The 23710-nt window shown below is 45.3% G+C and overlaps 1 protein-coding gene across 1 annotated transcript in view; it reads right to left on the reverse strand.

The window, feature by feature from the left end:
* Positions 1 to 23710, reverse strand: part of EPHB1 (EPH receptor B1) — a 401523-nt gene that overhangs the window by 82323 nt on the left and 295490 nt on the right. The window contains exons 6-7 of the mRNA XM_084902720.1: positions 8931 to 9055; positions 1785 to 1947 (exon numbers count right to left, since the gene is read on the reverse strand). Of these exons, the coding sequence (XP_084758846.1) occupies positions 1785 to 1947; positions 8931 to 9055 (288 nt within the window). The remainder of the gene's footprint in view (positions 1 to 1784; positions 1948 to 8930; positions 9056 to 23710) is intronic.

Here is a 23710-nt window from a genome sequence, read left to right on the forward strand (position 1 = left end):
GAGTCCATAACAATGTCTTTTTTCATTAAAAACATCATAAAGTAAATGACCTTCCCACAGGTCCTCCTGCCCCAATGACCCATCTTCAATCAACCTTCAGACTCACCTCTGTGCTGCCTTTGGGGCCCAAAGCTGCCATGAGCGCAATTACTACCGATGTGTGCAGCTCAGTCATTAAGATTAATACTCTTGGATTTGGCCACTTACCAGAACTCTCTTATATCTAGCCCCTCTTGGGTTTACAAAACTTAACTGCCAATGTAAAAGGAATAGCCTTCTTGGGAGAAATCTGTTACTTCTTGATTTGTCTAGCAGGATTGCCAAGAGACTGGTGCTCAGATCATTTTGAGTTTTGGGCTTTTAATCCCGTGTACCTCCTGATGCCAAAGTGCCCATAAATCTAGATGCTAAGTGAGGTAGAGAAGGGGGACAGAGTCCAAAGGAAAAGCAGACAGCCTGCGTGCTTTTCAATCCAGCCGCATCATTAATCCGAATGAACTGGCTTGCCTTCCCACCCCATCTCACCATTTTTAAAATGTGACTCAAAATTCATCTAAAATAAACTCCAAATGGGCTGCAAACTCCCAATCCTAAAGGCGCCAGGGAGCCCCCACTAGAGCACCCAGGAATATATGACTGGGAAGTGGTGGGACCCATGGGGCAGCAGTGCTTCACACGGGAACACCCACCAGCACTGGCTCCCCTTACACTGTTCCCCAAAAAATGAATATTATGATTTTTATATGAAGTCATCTGATTTTTAAATCTTCCTGGTGAATTTTTAAATTGTCAAAAAATATATATAATGTGTCATTAGAAAGCCTCAAGCCCTGTCAAGTGCCTAACTGAAGAGTACTGGCCTAAAATAAAATGTTATGTAAGGGCAGCCTGCTTTCTATATAATTTAAGTAATAAAGGGAAAAATGAAAGGCTTTCCATTTGGGAGGTCGGGAATAGATTGACATTTGGAAAACTATCAGGAAATAGCTCATAAATGAATAAATAAATGTAGATAGGTATATAGATAATATAGAGATAAACGACTTACACTATGGTAAATGGCTAGCTAAGAAAACAGTGAGTGAACAAACCAAGTAGACATGCCCAAGCTCAATGTTCAGGTTACAGGGAAATCTCCTTTACATAAGTGTTAAAGGGGGTAATCTCAGAGAAATGGGGGAAATCATTATAAAGGGAATGAATAAAACCGAAAAGTGGAAGTATTTTTGGTGACAGGCTTTCTGGAGTTGGGACAGTTTGGAAAATTGTGGGCAGATGTCTGAGCTGAACCTACTGGGTCCACATATGAAGTTGCCTCACATATTCTGAGATGCTGGGTTCATAGGACTACCACACCTCACATTTTTATCTCTCCATTTTCTTCCTGCAGACCTGGGCTCATGATATGAGGCTGTGAGCTCAGTTCCCAGGCCCTAAGAACAGAGTGAAGTGGGAGTGACAGGCATCTGGGCCCTGACCCAAAGGCCGGAGGGCTCACTGACCGGTGTGGGTCTCACTGCTGTGCCCTTGCGGGACCACATGCAGTGGCCATGTTGCTCAGAGACCCTTCAAAGGCAAGTCATCAGATGTTGGACAGAAATGGGCTGGATTTCAGACAGACATCTCCCTATACAGCGCATTGGGAGGCAAATCCTTCCAAGGGAATTCCCCTGCAATGCAGGTAGAGGTTGGCCTCTTGGCTGCGAGTGCAGCTTCTTTGGGGTGGGGCTTCTTCTCCTCCCTGAGCTGCTTTCCCTGTGCCAAGTCACTGGCCCACCCCTTACCGTCCGTCAGAGTCTGGAAGCACATCTTGCCGCTGAACTTGCCGTAGCCAGCCACGGTGCGGGCGCGCACCTGCACCACATACACCATGCCCGGCCGCAGACCATCGATCCGAGCTGTGTTGGTTTGGCTCCTGGCCATGGAAGAGTTGAACTCATTGTGTTCCTGAAAAAGAGCAGGGGTGATGGTCAGTGGCCTGTTCCTGAGTGCAGCCACCCCAGCCCACTCTACCCTAGAGCACCCAGGCTCCCCCAGTTCTTGGTTTTGCTGATCTGGTAGAAGTTGTCACCAGCCCCAGGCCATCCCTCTGAATGGGGACAGGCTGTCCTGGACTGAGGGAATGAAGAATTGGCTCTGGACCATGGAGTAACTACAAGCAAATGCTGAGCTCTCAGGGCCTGGCTTGGGGCTCAGGGTCATTTTCTACTCCTCCCCTCTCCAGGGTTCAGGGATAGAAAAACATAGCACAATCATCTTTGTGAAACCCTATCTAGTCTCTACCTCAGCAGGAGCTCATTGGACACACTGGGCTGCCCTATGCCTGCCTCCCTTTGCTTTGCATCTGCTGAGATGTTTTCTTTTCTCTCTGGACTCAGGATCTCCCTGATCACTCCTCACAATGGCTGCACAAGATAACTGTAAGTTCCCTCAAGTACTTCCACTCTGCTGAAGGGCTTGAGACCAGGCTGGAGTAACTTCCACACCTGCTTCTGCCTTGACCTTGACCTGTGTCTATCCTCCAGTTCCCTCTCCACCATCTTCCAAGGCAGGCATGTCCCTTTTCCACAGAGAGCAGCCCCTATGTCCTCATTAGGGGTTAGCCCCGCCCTCTTGTCTGTCACTTTCTCCAATTCCTTTAAATTGACACCTTGCTGCCCCTACAAGGACCACACCCTGACCACCAGGCCTTTGCTTAGGCTGTTTTCCCAGTCTGCAATGCCTCTGTGCAAGCTGTCCCGTGCCCTCCAGATTCCTTAGGCCTCCACCCGCCAAGGCCTCCTCTTCTAGGAAAGCTTTCCTCACTACTCTAGCTCACAAACCTTCCTCATTGCTGGTTTTCATCATTTTACATCGCCCTCAATACTTTGGATACACCAGCCTGCTCTCTGATCATTCCCAGATGAGCATGATGAAGACTGTGGCTTCGCTCTAAGTGCACAGGAGCAAGAGTTTGAAGTCTGAGCCTGACCCTGCCTGTACCATTAATCTTAGAGCAAAATGGGACATCAGTGAAAATGAAGAGCTTGAGTTCCTGGGAGGAGAATCCAAGTCCCATGTGCAGGCCTGGGGTTCTGTGACGAGTTCTAGGTACAGCAGTTCTGAAGGCATGGTGACAAATGAGGGGAATGTCAATGACAAGAGATCTATAAGTCACATCCTCAGTCTAATGACAGACAAAACTTGGGGAACTGAGCTCGGACAAAAGAATACAATTCAATGAGAAGAAATTACCATTATCTTTAAATTTGTAAAAGTCTACTTCACAAAGCCAAAGGTGGCCTGATGTGTGTTCATTCATTCATTTGGCCAGGCAGTCACAATTATGACCCGCTATCATATGCTGGGTGTCATATGTGGCCTGCAGGTACCAAGGCATGGTCCTCTCCTCTGGGAAGACAACTTCTTGTAGGTCTGGACCAGAAAGTAAACAGGTGATGACAACAGTGTTGACTGAGTACCTTGGCAGAGGGCAGCTTAGAGAGTTGTGGGGGAACAGCAGAGGGTCACTTAGCCTTTCTTATTAGAACGTTGGGAGGGGCTCAGAGAAGGGTGACAAGAGTTGAGTTCTGAAGGATAAAAAAAAAAATTAGCCACATGGATTAGTGTGGGGAGGGAGTACTGAATAGAATATTCCATGAGAATAGAATAAAATATGCAAAAACAAAGCTTAAAGGAGTTGAGGAGCCTGCAAGTGACGAGCATGGCTGGAGTGTAGGTGGCCTGAGGATGATGATGAATGCTTTGGACACAGTTGTAAGGGACCAACCCAGTTGACAGTTATGGAGGCCCATGAGTACCCTTAAAAGAAGAGTTATCCATTGGAGCCTGGAAGAGACTGCTTGGGGAAGGACTATCCATCTGCCATTTGATCTACTTTAAAAAGCAGGTGGATTCTCCTGCTCCACCACCACCACCTCCAACAACCAGAGATCCAGCAGAAAGAAGGCTGTCCATTGCAGAAGGGATGTTATCTAGATCTTCGGTCATTACTGTCTATTGATACACTAGAGAGCTGAAATCTGAAACTATGAAAGTCACATCACCTTGCAAGCTAAGGCAAACTCCCATTGCTATAAATCCAGGTGGCTTCCTAAATGCTCTGGTTTTACTGGAAACTAGGGAAGTATGTGCTGCTTGAAATAAGCATTGACCAGGCAGCTCTTTTGCTGGGAAAAACAAAAAATGTGTCGTAGTGTATTGGCATTTGAATTTTGAGGACAAAACATTAACCTGTTATCATGTTATAGTCCATACATTCAGTGGTTAAATTTGAGTATCATCCTCATTCCCTTCAAAACCATTACTCAACTTCAGGCAAATGAATTAGAGTGGAGGGCAAGGTTGTTTTGTTTTTGTTTTTGTTTTTGTCGCTTATGACTGGTTTTATAAGTATGTGGGAGATAGAGGCTGCAGCTATTGGGGGCAAAGAACATGCCTCCCTTATTTCTCCATCCCTAACACGTAGCACAGGGCTGGCACCTTCGGGTGCTCAACCATTCAGTGTTAAATGAATAAATAAATAGCATACTTGAGGCCAGTTATCTGAAATAATCGATTGAGCACAAGATATTGCCACAGCCTGAAAGAGTTTCTATGAGAAAACGATCCTAAAATTTGCAGGGTAGAAACTCCCAAGGACTTGTCCACCCCGTTCTGGCCCAGACATGTAGTAGGAAATGTGAGTAAACGTCTAAATGCTTCATCATTGAGACAGCCGAGAGCAGACGAAGATGCTTCTCCGATGGCTTGCCTACAAGCGCTGACACCAGGAGTGAAAAGCACTACAAGACAGTAAACAAGAGAGAATGATAAATGGAAATATATTAAAATGGAGACAGAGATGAACATGGGAGAGCCTCTGGGAGTGTCATCAGCTCGATGGCTTCTGAGCTCTCTATTAATGAGCTGTTGGAAGAGGTGAAAGCCTCACTGATTCCATTCACAGAACTGAGGTTGGAAGGTGTCACAAGCATGAGTCAAGAGTGGAATGTGGGGCAGGAGAACCAGGGAGGGTTTTCAGGGGCTGGAAAACTACACCTCATAGCCAGCTATCTGGTCTTATAAATAAAGTTTTATTGCAATCCAACCACGCTCATCTATTGACATATTCCCTGTGGCTGCTTTCTTGCTTTACAAAGGTAGAGTTGAGTAGTTGGGAGAGAGACTCTATGGCCCATAAGCCTAAAATATTTATAATACTACCAGGTCCTTTGCAGAAAAATGTTGCTGACCCCTAGTTATAAGAAGTGGCATAGGAGGGAAAAATGATGGGTTTTGTTTTTTGGGGACTGAATTCAGGACATCTACTGAATTCCGGTTTGAGTTCGATTTGTGTTTGCATCTTCTGAAGACCAGGATTCCATGGCCTTGTTGAGCAGGTAGGCAAATAATTCTGTTTACAAACATTTGGATTTAAGATTAATATACAATCTTTTATTTCAGGAGCCACACAATTATGAGATCCTTAGCATCAACATGATTACATTCAGTTCTATGCTGAGCTTAGGATACATTGAAATATAATAAAAATGTCTATAGTTCTGGTTCTGTGACTCCCTAGCTGTGACCTATGTGGTCACGGGTAAGTCATTTGACCTTTCTGTGACTTAGTTCTATGCATTTATAAATGGACTGTACCTGGCTTTCCAGAATCTTTATGTTAAGGGTCAGAACTAATATATCTGTGAAAATCTGACACATAATGGGCACTCAATAAAGATGAATTATTGTCATTGTGGTTATTTGAAAATACCCTTGCAAGGTAATGTCTTTTCTTAAGTCATATTAGGAATGGCCAAAGCAATGTAACAATTTTATAGTCAAGCACTTTATAAGTTCTACAGTAATCAATGCTTTGGCAAAGAATCTTCTGTGTTCCCAAGAAAAGCATTCTATCCTCTGGAGTGTGGACAATAATATGCTTCAATGAGGTGTTGAAGCTGCCTCAGGCGTTGAGCTGCTGCGCGTGTGTGTCTGTTAATAATTAGTATAAATTACTGAGAAGTAGGGACGTGGCCTGAAATGGGAGAATAAGCTTCCTTCAAAACATCAGAAGTGGAGGTTAATTACTGTTTTTCAAGGGAGCAAATAGCATGTGAAGAGAATGGCAGTGGAGGAGCCTAGATGTGGGTGGGGAATGAGGAGCCAAGGGACACAGGCGGATGGTTTTGGTTCTGAGACTGTCATTAGGCCCTCCCCACTCCCTTTCCCCAAGAGTGACTGCCCTTGGCACAGCAGATAAAGGGGGCAGGTGGTCTCCCACACATTTAGCCCCTTCCCAGCACCACCACTGGGTTCAAGGCAAAGAACCTAGGCTGTGGGCTCACTTCCTAGCTGTGTGACTGTGGATGAGTTTTGTTTGCTTTTGGTTTTAAAAACTTTTCTGGACAATTTTTTGTTTTTACTCATATCCATGATGCTAATATTTACTACACTGAGTTGTGAGGGACAAAGGATATAATGTTAATGAAGCCCCTAGCACCCAAAAGGGAACATTAAGGAAGAATCCCCACCCCACCTCCCCATATAAACTACAAGGCTCAAGTTCATGTGTGTGGGGCTGGATGGAACCTTACTGGTGAAGCTGACAACATACCATATACTGGCCTCACAAGACACTCTGTTGAACTATTAGGTCAACTTTGATGACAAAATGAGGTCATGTGGTTGACTGGTCCAAACAGATTGGCCCAAAACATTTTGGAAGGTCAACATTTAATTTATTAACCGATTTAAAAAATTTCTAGCAAATAAGGACCCCAAATTCAAAGCTGAATGGATATAACAGTTGCTTATAAATCTAGATTTAATTTATACCCAATTCACTGAATTTTCTGAATGAACTGTCTACATAGCCCAACATTCTCTAAATGAATAAAATGCTCCCTGATCCCCACCTTGCTTTGCAAGCTCAGCTCTAATGGCCGAAGTGCCTCCCTCCTCACAGTCTAGATTGGTGATCCATCTGGCCGTCCACTTTCAGGGAGGTAAATTCCTACCATCTTACAAATGTGAAAACTGTGACCTAGGGTGGTTAAATAATTTGACTGCAGCTGCATGGCTGGTTGGTTAGGGAAGGCACTGGAAGCTAGGCCTCCTGCTTCCCAGTGCTGTCATGCCCCTCTGTCCAACACTGCCTCCATGTTGGAGGCTGCAGGTCTCCATCTTGTTCCCATTCACCCACTGGATAATTTCACTTAGGCTCCAGGCTTTCATACATCTACATACGGTCAACGTCCAAATGGACATCTCTAACCTAGTCTTGTCTTCAGACCTGCACATCTAGCTGCCTACTCCTCATCTCCACTTGACTATCCCAGAGGCATTTTAGGCATTGAGCTGAACTTCTGTCCCTTCCCGCACCCCAAACATGTTCTACCCACAGGGATCCCTTTCTCAGTCACTGGTGGTTACATTCTTCCAGTGGGTTAGGCTAAAACCTCCCATATCCAAAACCCAACCTGTTGGAAATCTTGTTGGCTCTGCCTGTAGTTCATATATCTGAAAGTTGACTGTGTCTTATCAGCTTTCTGCTTCCACTCTAATTCAATCCAACATCATTCTTGTCTTAGATGACTGCAATGTAGGAGGCTTATTTTCAACAGAAGAACCTAAATGATCCTTTCAGATTTTGTCTCTTCTCTGCTCCTAACCCTGCTATGGATCCCCATCTCATTCAGTGGGAAAGCTCAAATTCTTAAGGCCCACGATTATCACCTCCCCCGAATACCTCTCTCCTGTCTACTATTTCCCCATTGCTCAAATCATTCTAGTCATGCTGGTCTCCTTACTCCTTGAATCACTAGTCATGATATTGCCTCAGGGCCTTTGCACAAGCTCTCTATCCCCCAGATATCTGCTTCACAACATTCTTACTTCCTTTAGGTTTTTACTTATAACTTGCCTTCTCCAAGAGGACTACATTTACCATCATTTATTTCTACAACTGATACCACCCCAAACCTGATCTGCTAATTCCATTTACCCTGATTGTTATTTTTTTTCTTTTACAATACTCATTTTCTAACATACTATTAGATTTCATTCGTTACTATCCATTGTTCATTGTCTGTCTCAGTTACTGGAAAGTAAGATTCTTAAGGAGAGGAATCTTTGTTTTGATCACTAATAGAGCCTAAAATAGTACCTGACAAATAGCAAGACCTGAATTAAAAAATTGCTGAACAAATAAATAAATGATTTTGGTGATTTTACAAATGATGTGCTGTTAGGTCCGTATAGAAAACACTGCATTTTCCTGGGAGTTTTCAAATGCTACAGTCCTTGCTTCTCCCACAAATAGGCCAGGGAAAACTCCATAGGGTAGCTGCCTTGGCAGCACAGGCCCTGCTGTAGCCCCCAGCAGCTGCTGCTAAAGAGCCGTCAAGGAAGATACTATGTAAGTTTCTATTCCTATTAATGTCTATCTCATTCTTTTAAATTTCCATTGAAATATTTAAACCTTTATAAGTATATAAGTGCAGTAGTATATGCATATGATTTATAAGTAAGCAATCTTATATTGAGGTACCTGATCAAAAACTTGGGGAATAAAACCAACACAACTAGCCTACAAAACCACAAAAATCTTCAAAAAGTTCAGGAAACCCCTGGTAGTTTTATAGTATCTGCACATGACTGGGGAGATGGGATCAGTCCTACCCATATCAGCCCAGTGAGCTGTCCAGACAGCAGGGTGGTGGGCTGGAAGGTACTCTCTTGAGTTGGTACAGAAATTGCCTGGATTTTGGAGGCTTTTGCCAGAAAAGACCTGGGAACTCTCCCAGGGAGCCTCTGGCCTCCATCACCAGATTGCTACCTCTCTCAGGACTTCTTCCAACCCGTTTTCTTGTGCCCTCAGCTGGGCAATACCCATGCAGCAGGGGCTGGCCCTGTGTCTTGCAAGCCTGCTGACAGAGCTGACTCACCTTCTCATAGTACCGGATTTCATAATCCAGGATGATGCCATTGGGTTGCTCTGGTTGTGGCCATGACAAGGTGATGCTCCTCATGGTGGCACTGACCTGGTGCATGATGGGAACAGTGGAAGGGGCTGTGGAGAGAGGAAGAGACAGAGCAGATAAACATACCCTGAGTTACATGAGAAGTGCCATTTTTCATAGATAAGAAGGAAGAGAAATGTCATTGGGTTTGAACCCTGCCCTTTCCTTCCCATTAGCTGAACTGGTTCTGAAAAACTTCCTGTGTGTGTTGCAGAATGAATGGTGTTTAATAGCAAAGGAATGAAAGGTGATAATTTAGGGTAGGATAACACGTGTGAGGGCAAGGGGTGGAATGGACATGGCGTCTTCCAGATATGAGGGAGAAAGGCTTGACTAAAACAAGAGGTGGTCAGAGGAATCATGGAAAAACTGTGGCCTGAAGAAGCTGAAGCCAATTAGGGAAGGCATGACAACAAGGACACACCTAGGCTTCAGACAGTAGGACAAGAGGAGTAATGGAATACTTTTGAGCAGAAAGTGCTGAAGGAAACTCAGTTTTGCCTTAATGAGCCAAGTGATTGCAGGGAAGAGAACCTGGAAGCAAGGAGGATAGTGAGGGAGTGGAACTGGGCAGTGCAGAATTGCTGTGCAGTAAAAATGAACATTCTAGCAAACATTTTTCTGGGATCATATGTACGATTTCGCTGCATTTCTAAAGAAAGAGAGGAGGCATCTCTCAACAGACCAACAACAGAGTTCTCTCAGACTTCTGTCGGAGTTTTCCAAATGAGGACATTTGCAATAAAGAGCTCGCACATATAAATGAGGAAACAATACACAAACCAAACATTTGGAAACAGGATAATAATTCCAAAATCTGTGAAGTGATTCTGAAATCTCTGTTTGGAAATAATGTTATTTATTTCCCCATTCAACATTTTCCACACGTTGCAAGTGAAATAAAAGCAGTCTGGAAATAACAAATGAGGGTTGTCTTTCTAGGGGAAGAGGCGGGTAATGGATGAGGCTTCAGTCTGCGCTCCACTCCGGGCTGTTTCGTTTAGTCCTGGTACTTCTGTAGTGAGGAAGGCTGTTTCCTCATACAAACTCCACTTTACGGGCTTTCCCTGGGGACTGTGGCTGACCGACATTTACTATCCTTGATTTTAAGTTAACAGGTTCCCCTCTAAGACCTGAAATTACGGAGCATGGCTACCAGGTCACAGATGCTGAGGGGAGGGGATGTGTTCTCCACCACTTGCTAAACCCTCAGGGAGCCCCTGTATGTGATGGGCCGTGGGCAGAAGGTGGCAATGCAGAGCACTTGCTCTGAGATGCTCACAGTCCAGGGATCCATAAAGAGAGCACAGTGTGAGAGTGTCATGATGAGACATTAAAATCAGAGTGTCTACCTGGGACTTTGCACAGTTCCCACTAGAGACCTTGTGGTGGCCATGAAAGTGTGCCCCTCAGAGCTTCTACTGCTGGGAGCATAATGGACTAATGGTCCCAGCTGCTGGGTCCATCACCCCATTCCCAGAGAGCCCTGCTTCCCACAGGTTGCTCCCAGCCAATGACAGAGTGGCCGGGATGCTAAAATAGTCCTATTCCTGACCCTCTGGATGGGCAACTTTCACTCAAAGACCCCCCTTATGACACAAACACAGTCCAAGGCTCTTCCTACCCAATCCCCCTTCCTTTCCTCTCTTCTTCAGAAGGATCAGACTTTTAGTCCAGCTTCCTCTGGCTTCCAATCCATTTCCCCAATCTCTGGCACATCCATCCCATCTTGGTGTCTGGAGGAGCTGAGGTCATGCAGTCCTGAATGCTCCTACAGTTTCCCTATCAAGTAGTTTCCACTCAGCCCTGCTCTATCCCAGTAATGGGAGGCTCACTGCCCCTAGAGCTGTTGCTCCAAACTTGGGTAACTCACCAATTTGCAGTCTTCCTTATCCTTATCTGAAATCTGTCTTCTTCCCTCTGGTCTTAGTTCTGCCAACTGAAATAATATACAATGTTCCCTTTCCACAGAATGGCTTGTCAGATAGCTTCAGAAACTAGTTAGGTATCCCCCGAGTCTTTTCTGCTGAAAAGAATGGCCGGATGCTATAAACATTTCTCCCAGGATATGCTGCCACTTGAGGTGGCTGTTTTCCAAATGGGGCTCATGTTATCTAAATCTCTCGTTAGGCATGAGGCCCAGCGGTGAACCCAATTCTCCCACTGCTGTTTGTACAGCAAACATTAGTGCTAAACTAATATCTACCGAGATCTGTGTACTGTACGTCTAGGAATGTGACCGTTAGCCTTTGGACTGAGGACAAGTCCCTGCTATTCAGTTCTGAAATCATAGGTAAATGTCACCTGTAGGTTTTCTCAGTGGGGTCCTCATCTTCTGTCTAGAGTTGGTTTTTGATTACAAGGATTTACATGGATCTCTTTGCCTTTACAGTATTAAATTTGGCCTATTAACCTAGTAAGTTGGAATAAATTTTTATCCTGATGCATCGTATCTTCCACCCAACTTAGTATCATGGATCAATTTATTAATTAATAAATGAAACAAATGTTTATTGAGCATCAACCATGTGCCAGTCACCATTCTAAGTTCTAGGGATTCCCGTAGTGAATTAAATAAAATCTCCTGCCCTTGCAGAACTTACTTTCTAGTGGAAGGTTTCAGAGACTAGATATAATAAATCAATCAGCCATGAGCTATGTTAAAAATATTAAGTACAACAGGAAAAAAAATGGAGAAGAGGAGGAATACAGAATGGCAAAGAGAGCTGGCCAGGAGATTCTAAAACATGAGGTCTGCAATTCTAAAACATGAGGTCAGCAAGGCCTTGCCTGAGCAGTAGATACAGGAACATAGGGTTGAAGGATGGGAGGTGGGAGCCAGGAGAATACCTGAGAGAAGACTATTTGAGATAAAGAGGCCAGGGGGAAGTTTCTTTCTTTTTTTTTTTTCTAAATATATTTTGTTGATTTTTTACAGAGAGGAAGAGAGAGGGATAGAGAGCCAGAAACATCGATGAGAGAGAATCATTGATCAGCTGCCTCCCACACACCCCCCACTGGGGATATGCCCGCAACCAGGTACATGCCCTTGCCCAGAATCGAACCCGGGACCTTTCAGTCCATAGGCCGACGCTCTATCCACTGAGCCAAACCGGTCCCGGCAGGGGGAAGTTTCTGATCTAGGAATAGCCTGGTATTTCATAAGAATAACAAAGAGCCATTGGGGATGGAACAGAAATAAGGCCACAAAGAGGACTTTGGATTCTATTCTGAGTGAGGTGGGGAGCCATGGGAGGGTCATAAACATGGGAGTGACATACTCTGACCTGCATGTTAACAGTATCACCCTATGCTGTGTTGAGAACAGAATGCAGAGACTGTGGGCAAAGCTGAAAGACCTAACACATTTAAAGTCTCTCAATGGATGTGGGAGGTGGAAGAAACAAAGAGTTAAAATAACTACAAGGTCTTGGCCTGAGCAACTGGAAGAGTGGGGCTGCCATGAACTGAGATCAGGCAGAAAAACATTTTGGGAGAAAAGAAAAAAACGCTCCAATGGGTGGAAGATGCCCAAGAAGGCCCAGAGTAGATGCTGGGAAGGCAAAAGCATGTATAAGAGGTCCAGTATGGAAGTATGGAGAGATAAATTTAGAGTCATCAGTATTTCTAAAGTACTGAAAACAGTGGGCCTGACAGAGCTCCCCAAAAGAATGAGAAAAACAGAAATATATTCAAAGATTCAGAAAATGGGAGAAAATAGCCAAGTGGCCCAAGAACAAAAGGCCAATGAGGTAAAAGGAAAGAGAAGACATGATCACCTAGAAACCAAGTAGCAATCGGCGTTCCCCGGAGGAGAGAATGTGTCGAACCCAGCTGCTAAGTCACGTAAACTGAAACTGAGCATGGATTTAGCAACAAGCTGGATGATTAACCACGTGGATGGCTCATGATCATCTTTCCCAAGACCTCATGTTCATGCACAGAGATATGGAGAACATGAAGGCACTTCAGGGAAGGTGAGGAAGTTTCCAGAGTCAGTAAGACCATTGCAGGATCTTGATAGGCCCACTAAGATGAACGAGCATGCTCCCCATGAACCTGCTCTCCTTGTCACACTTGCTGTGCAGGGCAGGCATCATTTCAGATCCGTGTGAAATACAATTTCCATGTTGTTAACCATGTCAGTGCCATACAGCTTTTCATGGTCCTTCTGCCTGGAGAACTGAGGCATCATGTATTAAAAATTGGAAAGATTAACCCTAATGACCTGAGGATTTTGATGGGCTTAGTCCTTTTCTTTGCCTCTAATCGCCAGAAAGCGATTATTCCAGACTCAATATATTTGCCAAACATTGTGTCACGCCCCTGATCTAATTGTTGGGGACAGAAGGACAAAGAGGAAAATCACAGCTCTGTCCTGAAGGACCTTGGAGTCTAGATGGGGTCAGATGGTAAAGAGGCAACCACAGGACAGGGTGATTCAGAGGCAATCAATAGGCAAAACCCACTGAGAGAAATGACCCTGTTACACAGATGGCAAGGACCTCCCAGCGGCCACATCCAGCAGAAGCTGCCAGAGGGTGAAGTTCCCCGCTGCCCGCATTTCTTAAATTTATGGAGATGACATGATGCTCACAGACCCCATGGCGGACTTTATCCTCACACAGGTCATTCTAAAGGCCTTACATTTTAATTGAGATGGGACTTAGCACATGGGAGAACGTGAAAAAGCATTATTCCTGCCGCCTGAAAATCAGGGGCAGCTTACATTTGGTGCTCTGCCATTGGTGATTAACTACAGTGATACATTTGTTATTATTTTCCTTCTCCAAATGCAACGCCACCTTTAGATATGCTGTTTTACATGCTATGAACCCTTCAGACAAAAGCGAAAATTAAAATGAGCTCAGGGATCCATTTAAACACCAACTGCTCCTAGCAAAACGAAGGCAGGCTAAGGAGGGATGGGAAGATTAGTTCAGAGAAGCAGCCCTGTGATCCATAGATAATGCTGGTTCCAACCGGAAGTTCCGGCTAGTTGTCTTTTCTCCATAAACTTGCATCCTCAGATGAAGGGACAGTTTCGTCTAATGTAGGGGTGTCGAACTCAATCAGAGAAGGGGCCAAAATCTAAAATCCAGCCTAAATCGCGGGCCGAATGGTTTACTGAACAGTCATAAACTGACAATGTCATAAACTGACAGCGGAGTGCAGTGATGACAGCGTGGTGCGGGCCACATTGCAAGGCCTGGCGGGCTGGATTTGGCCCGCGGGCCTTGTGTTTGACATATGTGGTCTAATGCTTGAAAGAGTTCTCCCTCACAACCAAACATATTGCTTTTGGTTAAATTAAGCATTCTACTGAGAAAAAGGAAATGAAAAAAAAAGAGTTCACAAAATTATTAAAATTTATCAAAGAAGCAAATATGGACCCTTTTATAGGAAAAAAAAAAATTAGTTTGGGGGCTAATTGGCAAAAGGTATAGAAGGCTCAAGAAAGATGTGTTTGGCCTTAAGAGGAGATACAAAAACAAAACAAAACAAAACAAAAACAAACAAACAAAAAAACAGAATCAGAATTGCCCCGTACTCTTTCTTCATCAGGTAAAGAGGCTGGCCCAGCAGAAAGCTGGGATCCAAAGAGAAGAGTGGGGAAACAACGAAGAGTGGCCTGCCTGCCATCAAGGAAAAATCAACTAGGGTTTGAGCAGAATCAGAACCCGGAGTGTCTGCGTAGAGAGCCAATGGAAGAGGCCCTTTCATGTGCCTGAAGCAGAAAGACACTCCATCTTCAAATCTCATTGTTCAAGGGGCTCAGGGATGAAGGCAACAAAAGGTAGGCTGAGTGAGTGAGTCCTTGTCTCTGTTTTTGCCCAGGAGGACTTTAGGGAGCTCTCACTTCTGAACTGCTTTTGAAGCAGATAGATCCAAGACAGTATATCACTTATAGCAGAAGAAGGGCGCAGAATGTTCTCGCCTAGACTGACAAATGAGACCTGGATAAATTGTAGCGTCAGGAAGGCCCTGGCTGCAAGTTAGGAAAGAACTCACTGGTGACAGGGGACAAGTGTTGGCCCAAACAGGTCACCGTCAGTGGCATCAGGGATGTAGTCTGGCTGACCATCAGCCAGCCCTCCGATTGTAAGAAGGCACAAAAGAGATCCTGGGGCCTGTAATCCTGAGTCTGAAATGGTGGCGTGAATCTATCTTAGAAGTTAATTTTTATTGATTTCAGAGAGGAAGGGAGAGGGAGAGAGAGATAGAAACATCAATGTGAGAGAAAATCACTGGTTGGCTGCCTCCTACACACTCCACACTGGGGATCGAGCCTGCAACTGGGCATGTGCCCTGACTGGAAATTGAACCGTGACCTCCTGGCTCATAGGTCCATGCTCAGCCACTGAGCCACACTGGTCTGGCTGGACCCTGAGTCTTATTGTGCAGAAGTCTTGAAGTCATATCTCAAGTTCCCCTGACCCATAATTTTATGTTTATAACATTTCTTGACCTTTTAATTTAATTAGTGGTTACATCCAAAGTTTTCTTCTTCCTCATTTTGTTTTCCTTATTTGATAGGGGCACTTCCCCTTAACAATTAAGCATCTCAGATTTCAAAATGTGAGATTAAGTTAATGGTGTTTTTTCCTGCCTCAGGACAATTACTAAATTCTAATGTATTATCTTTGCTTATTAAAATTATTTCCTAATGTCTTAATTGATTTTTGTGTCAAAGTAATTCTTTATACAATTTTAACCATAATCCATTTGGGATACAATAAATCATATAACAGTCTATTATGTTAAATTATTTTATATAAGACATCAATTTATGTTTTAAACAAAAATAATAGCAAAACACCATACATTCAAAATCAAGTTGATCTATTGGAGTAAAATGTTTGAAGGGTTATAAAAATATGAAACAAATTTCAGAGTTTAGCAAATCTCATCTAAAGGGGGAAAAATGGTACTTCTGTGGTTGAAAATCATTCCAGAGACAGCCTTGTTCTGGGGCCACTCTCCCCTGACCTAGGAACTGAGGTCACACCTGAGTTTTTCTGGAAAGTAACATCTAGGAAGTAAACAGTGGGGTGCCCTGTCCTTGAGGACAAGGAGATCTTGTGACTCAGGGGGAGGGGATGTGCCACTGCCCATCTTTCTATGCTAGGCTCAGGTCCAGGAGTCAATAAGGCTCTATTGGCTCAGTCCCACCTTTCTCCTGGATTTGCCACCACTGTCTCCTTACACCTAATGTCCTGTCCCTCCCTGTCTACCTCTTCACTTCAAACTGACTGCAGCCAATTAATCGTTCTAAAGCTCAATTTACCGACCTTCTTCTGATGCTTAAGAACCTTCAATGGCTCCCCATGGGGAAAAGTTTCAACTCCATCTTTCAATTTGACAATGGCCCATTCAGATGTCTCCCTCTATTCCCTCTCAGGAAGCCATTGCTTTCATTTAACTGCTCTACTCGCCCCGTTTTTGGGTTCTCTGTCTGTTGACCAGCCCTTCTGGCCACCTCTCTGCATAACCCCACCCAGCCTTGACAGGCCCAAATCAGGCCTCACCATGCCTTGGCTTAGCCCTGCCTTGCCAGGCTCATCAGACCAACCATTCCCTCCTCCCACTAAAAGTCCTTACTTTAATAACTCAATGGCCTGAAATTGATGCGTTTGGACACAGTGCATGCTGGTCTAGTTTTCTATCACTGGAATCAATTCCTTAGGGCAGATGTCATGGTCCCAGCCTCTTCTCACTATATTAGCCTCTAAAAGTTTACCTTTACTGGGATGACTGCAGCATCTTCTCTAAAAACATCAGAAGTGATAGGGATCAGAGAATCACGTAGCTGCACTTAACGTGAATATTGGCCTCTAAAAGAGAAAAATGTGGTGGCAGGTTGTGATTTTGCAGTGGGAACCTGGGGAGGAAGACACTTGAGTCTAAGCATGGCAGTGCTGGGGAAAGGGGGACAGGCAGAAATCGAGAGGCTGGGGCAGGCTAGCCCCATCTCACTGGGATGTTTCAGCGAAATGTTATCCTAATGTTGGTAGTTTTCTCACTTTTCTTCTTTTTGAGCTGGGGAATCCTTTCTCCCAACAAAATTTTCCTTGAAGCCTAGTGAAAAAAATCAGAATAATCCAGGGTTTCTCCAGGTGTATCAGAAGTGGGAGCCCCAGAGCCCTGAAACCAGTCCATTTTCTCTCTCCCCAATCCAGAATCTGAAAGGTCCAAAGAGAGACCTAAAAATGCTGGGCAGCCTCAAGAAGTCCCCCAAGGCCTCTGATTAAATGCTGTGAATGCCTACAAGGTGTGGGTGATGAGGTTTGGAGCGAAAAATTGGGAGTGGTGGGTTATATGAAACATTCTTTGTTTTTTGTTGTTGTTATTGATGATATTAATCCTCACCCAAGAATATTTTTCCTATTTATTTATATATTTATTTATTTATTTATTTATTTTGAGAGAGAGAGAGAGATATCAATGCAAGACAGACACATTGACTGGTTGCCTCCCACACACACCTGACTAGGCCAGGTATCAAGCCTGCAACCCAAGTACATGCCCTTGACCAGAATCAAACCCTCAAACTGAACCTCCAATCTGCAGGCCAATACTCTAACTGCTTTGCCAAGCCAACTAGGGCTGACACACATTCTTAGAAAAAAATATCTACATTTAAATGTTAGCTAAAGACTGCAGTCCCACTAGTACTGATGACAAAGAAGAATAGTTTACACAAACTGCAAAAGATAAATCGTGTGATGAATTGTGCATAGATCAGTTGATTCCTCTGACATTTCTACTTTAGGAGATAACTCTGTTGAGAAGGTACTTAGATAACAGGTTCTCCCTCTGTTGATGAAAATTCATTTCATTGCATAAATATGCTGGAATTTAAGAGGCCTGACTCATTAAATATTTTTTGTGCAGTAATGCTTATGGTCAGAGTAGATTAAACAAATAAGCAATTAGTTTGGAGACTGGGTATGAATATGAAAGCAGAAGTAATTATTTTTCTAATTGTCGTTCCCTACTGTGGACCTTGGCTTTTTGGCTTTTGCTGTGGGCTGTGCCTTGAGATGACCCTGACACCCCTTCCAATATCCCATTCTACTTTGCATTTACCTTGGAACAGAGGACTGTTGTGGGCAGGTGGCATCTGTTTAACACCATCCCATCTAATAAAAGATTAATATGCAAATTGACCATCACTCTAACATACAAGATGGCTGCCCCATGTGGACACAAGATGGCAGCCACAAGATGGCTGGCAGGGGTGGGCAGTTGTAGGTGATCAGGCCAGCAAGAGAGGGAAGTTGAGAGGGACCAGGTCTGCAGGGGAGGGCAGTTGTCGGGGGGACCAGGCCTGCAGGGGAGGACAGTTAGGGGTTACCAGGCCAGCAGGGGAGGACAGTTAGGTACAATCCAGCTGGCAGGGGAGCAGTTAGGCATTGATCAGGCTAGCAGGGGAGTGGTTAGGGGGTGATCAGGCTGGCAGGCAGAAGTGATTAGGGGCAATCAGGCAGGCAGGCAGGCAGGCAGGCAGGCAGGCAAGCAGTTGGGAGCCAGGAGTCCTGGATTGTGAGAGGGATGTCCCAGGTTGAAGAAGGTACAGGCTGGGCTGAGGGACACCCCCCATGTATGAATTTTGTGCACCAGGCCTCTAGTTGTAGAATATTGGTTGAGTCTCCTCATGAGTTTGATGATGTGGGGAAGGAAGAGAAAATGAGGGTTCAGGTCTAAGTGACTGAGTCAGCCCCTCACCCCCAGACAGGGGCCTCCTTCATGTATTTGGTTCTAAGACAAGGAAGTGTGACACCTGGGGGTTGGGGGATGCTGTAGGGATGTAGGTTTATAGCAGAGCCTTTGTTTCTGATACAGCTTCTGAATCTGGGTGGGGGAGGTGTATTTATTGGGATCATCCACCTGTCCCTGTTGGCTCCCAAAATGTGGTCCCCGATCAGCATCACCTGGGAACTGGTAGAAAAGGTGGAATCTGAAGCTCCATCCAGGTTTACTAAATCAGAAACTCAGGGAGTGGGGCCCAGCAATCTATGTTTTAACGAGCCCTCTAGGGGACCCTGATGCAGGCGCCAGTGTGAGAACTGTTTGTCTAGAAATCTGGAAATCAGAATGTTCCATTTTGAAAGAACATCTGAGGTCATTTAGTTTTCTGTCAACTCTAACAATGTATGGATTAAAGCATTGAGGGCAAAAGAGGGAAAATGGCTCTCCTAAGTCCTCAGCAGTCTAAGGCAGAGCCAGAAATAGCCTCCTGTCCCACTGTGGGCCCTCTCTTTCCTCCCCTACACTCACACACACCAGCCTTTTCAGAGCCCCTTGAGGATGCTCAGCACAGGGGAAGGGAGGCAGGATCACATCACTCACGGATAAATGCTGCCTGATCTCTCAGGGAGATCAGGGGTCCCCACAGAGGTGGAAGTGTACACAGCCCTATGCCAGAGGAGGAGGCATCCTGGCTAGTGGGGTCCTGAGGTCCTTCCTGCCTCCTGGATGCCCTCTTCTGGCTCCTCCTTCCTGCTGGGGTAACCAGAAGGGATACCAGGAAAGGACAGCAAACAAGAACCCTGCCTGTGGAGGCAGGAGGATGAGAAGAGATGAGCGGGTGTATACAGGTAACTGTCAGGTGATGCATGTCCTAAGCAGGCACCCCAGGGTGGCTATGATGGCCTTTGAAGATAGACCCATCAGGGTTTATGTAGGAGCGCTTAGCTCTGCTTCCTGCAGGCAAGCCAGCCTTCCTTGGTGTGGGACCAGAGCAGGAGCAGCTCTGGTTTATTGATTGTTTAACCACAGAAGGCAATTCACTGGAAACACTGGCACTGGAGCAGCCTCAGGAGAGAGGCTGTGTGCCCCTTACTCCCTGGCTCTCATGCACCCATGTTCAGCACAGCTGGGAAACCCACCACCACCACCCTAAGGCTGACATCACTGCCACCGGCAATGGGCAGGGGAGTTGGACCTGTGACTGTCCTCCTCCTGGGCCTGAAGTCTAAGTATCTTGGCCTTAAGGAGCCCTTCCTCCTGCAGGCTAGTTTCTACTATGCAATGTCCAGCTTTAAACCCCACTCTGCACACTTCCATCCCAACAAGGGTCCCCTTGAGCCTGACTCCCCAGGATACCTCTACTCTCCAGCCCTCTCAAGTATGTCAGTTTATGATTTTACACTAGGCACACCTCAAGGTCAGGAACTGAGCTGTGTACTGTTCCCTGTCATCTCTTCCACCCCATTGCTCACCATCTCCTAAACCCTCTAAAAAATGCCATTGGCTGGGCTGCCACTCTCCAAGCTTGAGACCATTGTGTTCTGCCTCCCATCATCACTCTCCAACTTGTTGAAGACTTCCAGCTCTGTCTTTGTCTCCATCCTGAGCATGGCCCTTCTGGGGATGACTTTAACATCCACTTGAATAGCGTACTCTCTGTTCCCTGACCTGCTCAACTCTTCGATGTCTGCCCATTTCCTTTCAACTCTTGGATTCAGCCTCACCTGAAGTTGCTCCATTTTCAAAGCCACAAATCCAACTATTCTGCTTCTTGACCGTGACCTCTGCTGAGCCCACTCTATTGGCCTCATCTGACTCTTCCAGTCTTGACTTCTATCCAATGCATCAGCCTCTCCTTCACTCATAGCCCTCATTAACCAGCTTAAGTTCCATCTTTGCAATAACATAATTAACAATTTTCCCCTTACCCTCAGGCATGGGTTGCCTTTATCTTTTCATAGGATACAACCAGCAAAATTTAACCCAAGAAAGAACCATGGTCAATCAACTTCCTGGAGGGTCTGCTCTCCAGAAGCCATGCCCTGCTGAGAAAGTCAGGTAACACAGGCAGCTTTGTAAATACATGATCAACTTCAAATGATCCTCATCATTTCTGGAAACATTGAATCTCTCTGGTCAAGCCCATCTCCCATTCTCTATAATGACACTGCTAACCTTTGTCCATTCTCCTCAATCATTCAATCGCAATCTTTCCCTTCATTCAGCAAGCAACCAAGCTTATCTACTACCTTAAAGAGAAAACAGAAGCCTGAATATCCAACTGCATAAATAATACTACAACTGGGGTACCCAAAATCTCCTCAAATCACACATGCACGGAACTGAAGCCTCCTTCCCTTAACATGTCTGGGAGCCCCTGATACGTCTCCCAAGTATGTGCAAAGCATCCTTTCATTTTGTAGCTTTGGTTCTTTGTTCTCCATGTCAGTGCCTGTGAGCCTTCCATTGGAAAGCTGCTCACTGAGCCAGATTACCAGTCTCCTACCTGAGGTCAATGGCTCTGTGAGAACACAGTTCTCCTATACTCCCTCAGTCAGTGCCCCACTCCACCCAACCCAATAGCTTTCCCTGCCTCCCTGCTTAGCTGGGGCACATCGTCACTGAGCCCCAAGTCTTCCTGTCGTGCCCAGACCTCAGTATGTTCCCCCTGCAAAGCTGCCTTCCTTGCCCTCCCAGACCTTGTCCTGTGCCCTCACTCCATTCCAGGGCATCATATGAGCCAATAGATACCAGAGGTCCTGTCTCCACCCAGCCTCTCACACAGCCACCTCCTCACAAGCTTCCCTTCCCACATGCAAACCTGGTCCTGCAAACAAAGGCCACCCAGCTGATTTAGGAGGCACCATCAGACTATGACCATTATATAAGGCCCAAACTGGGATATCCTGGAATAGAGGATACCATGCTGAAGGGCAGGGGTTACTGGAGGAGTGAGACCTGCTCTATCAGAAGAAATATGGCCTGCACACATAAGGAACTAATGCACAGTCAACAATTGATTGTGTCATCCTTGTAACAGTACAGTTCACAGGACTCTTGTCAGGATTTTCTATAGTGTAGGCAGGCTCAGAGGGGCACAAATGAACACCCTGAGTTCTGGAGAGCTGAAGCCTTTGCTCTGTCTGGAAAGGGGGAGAGAGTGGGGGGGGGGGAGAAAGAGAGAAGGGAAGGGAAGGGAAGGGAAGGGAAGGGAAGGGAAGGGAAGGGAAGGGAAGGGAAGGGAAGGAAAAGAAAGGAAAGGAAAGGAAAGGAAAGGAAAGGAAAGGAAAGGAAAGGAAAGGAAAGGAAAGGAAAGGAAAGGAAAGGAAAGGAAAGGAAAGGAAAGGAAAGGAAAGGAAAGGAAGACATACATTTAAAGGGCTCAATTCTATAGCTCAGCTCTCATAGGAAACTGAACCCAAGGCCTGGGGGGTTGGCAGTCTTCCTTGCACTGGAAAATATTTGTGGTCCAGCACTGCCTTTATTTACCCAGAGCATTTAATGTGCCTTTTCCCCCCATCTCTCACATCCTCTCAGAGAAGATGTTAATTTTCTGAAATTAAGCACTTAGCTTGATTACTGTTTTGTTAATTGCTGTATTCAAAAACCCCTGGTGCTCCTGCCTGTTTAACATGGATGGTGCTGTGAAAATGATAGGCACGGAGCTGGCATGCAGGTGGACAGGCAACAGCGATGGAATGCCATCCCAGCTACCCACAACAGGGCTTGCTCCAGCAGCTGGATCCCTGCCTGTGGGGGAGTGGGGCAGGCAGGACAGGGCATAGCCGGTGCTTCTCATAGGGCCATGTTTTTAAGGCATAGTGCACCTATGAGTCCCAAATCTCACCAACATCTGGGAGAATGTAGGGGCTTAACTCCAATCAGAGCACCTGCCCAAAAGTGCCTGAGGAAGGAAAGATCACGGAGAAAACTCAAGCTGCACCATTTCTTGATGCCTCAGATTTAAGACATACATTATTTGGTAATTTATTAATTTATTCAATGAATACTTATTAAGCGCTATTATTTCAGGCACCTAGCTAGACTCTAAGTAACGAACCAATACAATGGATATAGGACCTGGTCTCCTGGAGATTACAGTCAGCTCATGGAGTAGATACCTCCTCCTTCCTCACCACGTCACCAGGGCCAATAGCAGCTATCTCCTAATCCAATTATAGATGACCTGTGCCATGATAGAGGCAAACAGCAACCATCTCCTAATCCAACTGTAGATGACCTCTGCCATGATGGTTCTAACAATCTCATTTGCCCTTTGAAGAGAGTAAGGAGCTTATGACAGTCTCATGGCCAGTAGTCACATTTTCACTCAACAAGCCATGTAGCTGTAGTGTCTGGTGCAAGATGAGGTGAAGTAAGAAAACAGGTGCCCTCTAATCATCCTCGCAAGGATGCAAGGTGGGCATTTTCAGCTGTTCTCCATCTGTTAGCAGCATACCTAACCACCACTGCTCAGGACCTGGAAATGGAGAATTCCCACACTCAACCACCTGAGTTCAAATTGATCAGTCAAAGAACAATAAAATATCCCACTCAACACTCACCGTATAGCAACCACCATCACAGTTTGAAATGCTCTCTAGCAACTGCATGTGGTTACAGGTTAAGTTTTTGAAAGTGAGAGCTGGCACCACTGCAGCTTAAGAAACCAAGAACCTAGCAAAAGGCCCCCTGGAGTTCCCAGCTAGTCACCTCTCATATGACTTTTCAGGGTCTCTTATCCTAGTCTACACGAGTGCTGTGGAGTAGCATGTGAGCTTCACAAGGCATGGGCTTTGTGTGTTGTTTGCTATTGTGTTCCCAGTGCATGAGACATGACACACAGAAAGCCTACAAAAATATTTGTTGAGTAAGTGAATGAACAGGAACAGAAACCAGTGAGTCAGCATATGGAAAGTAGTCACAAAGACGGTGTTAAATGAATGAATACA

This window comes from Pipistrellus hanaki, assembly GCF_964339955.1.
Source record: "Pipistrellus hanaki genome assembly, chromosome: 13".
Taxonomy (NCBI): domain Eukaryota; kingdom Metazoa; phylum Chordata; class Mammalia; order Chiroptera; family Vespertilionidae; genus Pipistrellus; species Pipistrellus hanaki.